The sequence below is a fragment of the Corylus avellana genome, chromosome ca3 (genome assembly GCF_901000735.1).
Source record: "Corylus avellana chromosome ca3, CavTom2PMs-1.0".
Taxonomy (NCBI): domain Eukaryota; kingdom Viridiplantae; phylum Streptophyta; class Magnoliopsida; order Fagales; family Betulaceae; genus Corylus; species Corylus avellana.
In genome coordinates, this window is record NC_081543.1 from 1,055,954 (window position 1) to 1,062,580 (window position 6,627).

Below are 6,627 nucleotides of genomic sequence, written 5' to 3' on the forward strand. Positions count from 1 at the left end.
AGAGAGAGATTTGCCAAATGTACTTCTCCAAAATAATAATAATAATAATAATAATTTTTTTTAAAAAAATTATTACTAAACAGCTTTCTTCCCTCCTAGTTAAACTTCCTAGTTCCTGCCTCCAAAGCTGCAAACTCCACTTTCTGACTTTCCGTACAGAACCTTTTCCTTTTATCTCTTTAATCCCATCACCTTTATTTGACTTCATTGAGAAACCCCTTCGTTAAGTTTTCTCAGCCTATAATATTATGAAACAACTGTGTCTCTTTCATTCTCAGTCTTCTTTCACTCTCTTGCTAAGCTAAGATCTGGCTTTTGTGTGTGCGCTTTGGTTTTCTGTAACGTACGGACATGGAGACGGCAGCGAGAGAACACATAGAAGCTATACGTAAGAAAAAGTTTTCGATTGGAGGGGAAGAGAACCCACTGACGGAGGATCTTCATCAGGCCGTCAAGAATCTCTCTGCTGAACTTTATGCCAAGGATGTCCATTTCCTCATGGAACTCATTCAGGTTACTTCCTAACTCATTCTCTCACATGCATGCATCTTTAATGGCGATCCATATGGTGGAATTCTAGCTAGTGACCTTTGTTTGATGCTGTGGAAATGGAGGAGGACTCCATGGGATTACGATGTCTTGTTGCTTTTGTTTTCTTGTTTTCAATATTTTTGTTAGTTTTTAGATTTTGGGAAATGTTATATTAGCGTTCGTTCATTTTCATCTGTCCAAAGATTCAAGCATATTCAAGGAAAAAAATTTCTCTAACTTTCAATTGCAGTGTCCTGAGTCAGCAAAAAGACAAAAATAACCTAATCTTTTTTAGTAAGAAAGATAAAAATACTCCAATAAATTCAGGAAAAAAATTAATATTTTTCTTAAAAAAAAAAAGAAAAATTACAGTTTACCCCCTCAAAGTTGACAGCGTTTTTTAATTCGAACACCAAAGTTTCAATTTTTGCAATCCACCCCCCCAAAGTTTCAATTTTTTGCAATTTGACCAATTGTATCCAAAATTTTCCATATTGCCCATAATTTATTTATTTATTTATTTTTATTTTTTATTTTTAATTTTTCATAAAATTTTTTAAAAAAAATTAGGGGTGTTCGTAGCCACCCTTTGCCCATCTGGCCATTTTTGCATCCCCAAATTTGTTTTTTTTTTTCATAAAAATAAAAATAAAAATCAGGGGCAATATGGGAATTTTAGGATAATATTGGTCAAATTGAAAAAAAATTGGAACTTTGTGGGGGTGGATTGCAAAAATTGAAACTTCGATGTTTGAATTGAAAAACGCTGTCAACTTTGGGGGGGTAAACTGTAATTTGTCCAAAAAAAAAAAAAAGCATTTTTTTAAAGACACGATTTTATACCAAATCGCATAAAATTTACTATTTGGAATTGCGATTTGATAATAAAATTTGCATTTTCAAATTGCTGGGAGAGACTAAACTACGATTTTAAAGGCCAAATTGTGATTTTGCTAAATGCTTAATTGTGTTTATAAAATTCACGTTTTCAAATCACATATTTTAAAATCTCTATTTTTAAATCACTCTTTTTGAAATCTCAATCCAAAACGGACCTTAAGTTTCTACACCCTGCATTTTTTTTTTTTTAAATTCAATTTTTTTTTTGAATTTTATTTTCTTCTATTTTATGAAAGGGTATTTTCTTCATTGGGTGGGAGCAATGACACTTTTTGGAAGTTTGAGGAAGACTGAAGACATTGTTCAAATTGAAAGTTTGGGAAGAACATTGTCAATTATATGGTAGTTTGTGGGAAGTATCTGCATTAATTCTTCTTCTTTTATAATCTATCAAATTACTTCAATTACATTTTTTTTTTTAGAGAAATGCTAAACATCCCAAGTTTTTGTTCCAAAAATTGGAACTAACTTTTGGAAAAAAAATTTGAAATATGTAGTACTTCTAATTTTTTTTTTTTAATAAAATTTTCATATTGATATTTCTTTTTTATGTGCTTAAAATTCTTGGACAAAACGGGTCATCAAGGTTATAACTCAACCGATAATAAAATCTTAAAAATAATTATGTAATTAATGATTAATATGTATTTTGAGCAACTCAGGAATAACTTGATTTTTTTTTAAAAAAAAATGAATTAAGTTTGATCATATTATTTAGTTTAGTAAAAGGTTTGAGATTGGCCCATCCTTAAATATATTAAACTTGACTATTCAATACTCAGAGTTTGACTTGGCTCGACTCAATTATTACCTTACGTTCGATCCTCCCAATTCCTCCTAGCTAAATGCTGGGGCCGAAGTAAATTATAGTAAATAGGTTCAATTAGAGGAGGTAATTTTTGCTGCTATTTGCAAATCTTCCATCAACCCAACGCAAAATATTAATGTGTCATTCAAAAAATAAAAAAAAAATTAATGTGTTAATATTGAAGGGTCTTAATGGTTATACTAAATAATTTGAATTAGGGTTGATGCCTGGACAGCAATAATATTTAGAACTTTTATATATATACATAAATTAAACACAAAATTAATTAATTAAAATTAAAATGAGTCCATTTATAAGCCTGAGCACCGGCAAAATCCGCCACTTGGCTTTCCACAACGAAGCAGCATCGGTTTCTACAGCAACCCTCCCACTTTTTGCAATCTTACACTGCCCCCACCAACTTATATATGCAAAAGCCCAATGATATCTTTTGTTTAAAAAAAATTATTTAAATGTATTATGCTACGTAGAAAATGTGGTTGAAGATTGCAATGGCTGCTACCGGTATGATCATGATGATTCAATGTTAGCCAAGTTTTTTATTTTTATTTTTATTTTTATTTTTTAGCTGAGCATTTTAAGCCATGATTTTTGTTAAATTAGACTCTACAAATGGTGGGATTTTTTTTTTCCAGAATGCGGAAGACAATAACTACTTCGAAGGTGGGGATCCATCGCTTGAGTTCATCATAACTTCTCAGGACATTACGGCCACCGGAGCTCCAGCGACATTGCTGATTTTCAACAATGAAATTGGTTTCTCTTCCAAAAATATAGACTCCATTTGCAGTGTTGGTCGTTCCACCAAGAAAGGCAACAGGAAACGCGGTTATATTGGAGAGAAAGGTAGGTAACGATGATATATATATATATTTTGGAAAGAAGTCAGAGTCAGAGCAAGAAAACACTGAATAAAAGTGTTATACTGTCCAAATATTTGCAGGGGAAATTATCTTTTTATTTTATTTTTATGACTAAGAATATTTTTGTTGCTCTAACTAGCTTATTTCTGGTCAACATATTCAGGTATTGGATTCAAGAGTGTCTTTCTGGTTACTGCTCGGCCGTATATATTCAGCAATGGATATCAGATTCGGTTCAACGAAGAGCCTTGCCCATATTGCAATCTTGGGTACATTGTTCCAGAATGGGTGGAGGAGAACCCAACTCTTTCCGACATATGGCAAATATATGGTTCTGGAAATACTCTTCCAACGACAACAATAGTCTTACCTCTGAAGCCGGATAAGATCAAAGCCGTGAAGGAGGAGCTCTCTAGCATTCATCCTGAAGTTCTGTTGTTCCTCTCGAAGATAAAGCGGTTTTCAGTCAAGGAACATAATAACTATGCTCAACTCAATACCATCAGTGCAATAGCTATCACGAGTGAGACTGACTTTGTTACGAAGAAGAGCATTGATGCTGAGTCCTACACACTCCATCTCTCAACCAATGAAAAGGAGAATGAAGGTTCCGACAAAGAATGCAGTTACTACATGTGGAAGCAGAAGTTTCCTGTTAGGCAAGAAAACAAAGTGGAAAGGAGAATGGAAGTAGAAGAGTTGGTGATCACGTTGGCTTTTCCCTTTCAAGAGCGTCTCAACAGAGGGATGAGCTCACCTGGCGTCTATGCATTTCTTCCAACAGAGATGTTCACTAACTTTCCCTTCATAATCCAGGCAGATTTTCTTCTTGCATCATCAAGGGAAACAATCCTCTTGGACAACAAGTGGAACAAAGGGATTCTTGATTGTGTGCCCTATGCTTTTATCAATGCTTTGGTCTCGCTAATCAGAACAGCAGAAAATGCTCCAGTATCTAGTTTGGCTCCCATGTTTAAGTTCATTCCTATCAACAGTTCTTCTTATAAAGAGTTGAATATCGTGAGGGAGTCAATCAAAGCAAAGCTTGTCGAAGAAAATATTGTTCCAAGCGAGTCCTACACAAAGCAGAAATTTTTTCATAAACCTCGTGAAGTTTGTAGGCTTATGCCTGCTTTCTGGAACATATTGGATAAGGCAAAGAATGAAGGGGTGAGCTTGCTTGATCTTTCATCCCATGGAAATTATATTTTGAGTTCTGCATTTGATAGAAAGGAGTATGATCACATATTGAGTTTCTTAGGAGTGGAACCTGTCAACAACATCTGGTATGTGAAGTGCATCGGGAGTTCTAATCTTGTTGCAGGAGTGTCAGACGAGACGTATATTGATATTTTACTATTTGTTGCTGATAATTGGAACTCCATATTTCATAACACCAACATCAGGAACATACCACTAATAAAATATGTGGGTCTCTATGGGGACGTGTCTTTGTGTAGCATAAATGAATGCACACCTGGGAACTGGATGCGGGTGGTGTTATCACCACAGAATCATATGGCATCGTGGCTGATTGATTGGAACAGGGAATTCAGATGTGTGGGTGGTCATTTTTTTATGCCAAAAAGTACGCAAGAAGCTATCTTCTCCTCTAAGAGGGTGTGGGAATGGCTTGAAGCTCACGTGAGGATTAATGTTCTTAAAGTATATGACTATGCAGTTCGCCTAAATTATTATCTCAAAAACGATCGGAAGCTTGCTGTTGCATTTGTTCACTTCTTATATCACGCTCTCTCTCAGAATCATCTTTCAAAATCGGAGGTGGCAAATTTGTGTCTTTCTATGCCGATCGCAGATAACTATGGCAATCTAACCACTCAAAGAAAAGGGGTCCTTGTCCCAGCTAATGGAAGCAAATGGGTGGGATTGGTTGGTTCAAATCCATGGAGAGGTGAAGGCTATGTCGAGTTAGGAGAAGACTACTTGCATCCAGGTCGTTTTGCAGGTGAATTTACTTCTGGTGAACAGCTTTTAAATTTCCTAATAACTTATGTTGCAGCTTCTGATATCCCCTATATATCTCCTCCCAATGCTGCAATTCCTGCTGTTTCTGCACCACTTACGAATGAAAATGCATTCTTGCTGTTGGATTGGATTCGAAACCTCAAACAGAGACATGCTTGGATTCCAGAGAACTTCTTGAAATGCATAAAGGAAGGTAGTTGGCTTAAAATTACTACCAATGGCTGTTCTGGCTACCGGGCACCATATCAGTCATTCATGTTTTCCTCTTCGTTGGGAAACATTTTGCAGAATGGATCAATTCTTGTTGATATTCCATTGATTGATCAAAGTTTTTATGGAGATAGAATAAATGAGTATGAGGAAGAGCTGAAGACAATTGGAGTCATGTTTCAGTATGGAGAAGCATGTGAATTTATTGGGAAGCATCTTATGTCTCTTACAGCTTCCTCTACTTTAACTAGAGGCGTTGTGTTTTCTATCCTTAATTTCATCAGATTCTTGAAGGAAAATTCGCTTCCTCTGGACAAATTCATCAACAGTATCAATGAAAAAAAATGGCTAAGGACATCCCGTGGGGATGGATGTCCAGTTGAATCTGCTTTGTCTGATGACGAATGGAGAGTTGCATCTCAAATTAGTGACATTCCCTTCATTGATAAACATTATTATGGGGAGGAAATCCTTTCTTTTAAAGAGGAGTTAAGGTCGCTTGGTGTGTTAATTGGATTTTGTAAAAGTTACCATCTCGTTGTAGACAATTTGAGGCCATCTTCACGCTTGACTTTGCTTACAGCTGAGGCTGTTCATTTGATCCTTGAATGTATACGTCATTCGAGATCAGCCAACAAGCTCATCGAGGCATTGAAAGGTGTGAAATGCTTCAAGACAAACATGGGTTACAATTCTCCAGGAGAATGTTTCTTGTTTGACTCACAATGGGGTTGCATCCTACAGGTTTTCAGAGGTTTCCCATTGATTGATGAAGGTTTTTATGGAAGCAACATCTCGTCTTACAGAAACGAGTTGAAGAAAACAGGGGTGAAGGTGGATTTTGAGGATGCGGTCAAGGTATTTACTTACTGTTTCAGGCAGCACGCGTCTTCCATAACAAAAGAAACAACAAAAGAAACTGTTATGTCTTTCCTGTCATGTTATAGACAGCTAAAGGACACTCCATTTAAGTTTCCTTCTGATCTTTGGAAATGTATCCGTGAGGAGAAGTGGTTGAGGACACGGCTTGGTGTTTATAGATCTCCAAGTAGTTGCATTCTGTTTGGGCCAGATTGGCAATCTATTTCTCCAATTACTGTTCTCCCTTTCATAGATGATAGTGACAACTATTATGGCAAGGACATTCATGAATACATGGAAGAGCTGAAGGTGATGGGGGTTGTTGTTGATATCAAAGATGGTGTGAAGATGGTAGCTGCTGGTCTTTATTTTCCTCAAGATCACTCCTGCATAACTCCTGATAATGTTCTTAAGCTGCTGGAATGCATCCGCATTTTACTACAAGAT

At 36.0% G+C, this 6,627-nt stretch overlaps 1 protein-coding gene across 1 annotated transcript; it reads left to right on the top strand.

Annotated features, from left to right (window-relative positions):
- Positions 1–351: 351 nt before the first annotated feature.
- On the top strand, positions 352–6,627 carry LOC132173459 (uncharacterized; the record flags this gene model as incomplete). The annotated part of the gene is made up of 3 exons (XM_059584963.1): positions 352–513; positions 2,896–3,106; positions 3,287–6,627. Coding segments are annotated over exons 1-3 (3,714 nt in total), but the record flags the coding sequence as incomplete, so codon positions are not given.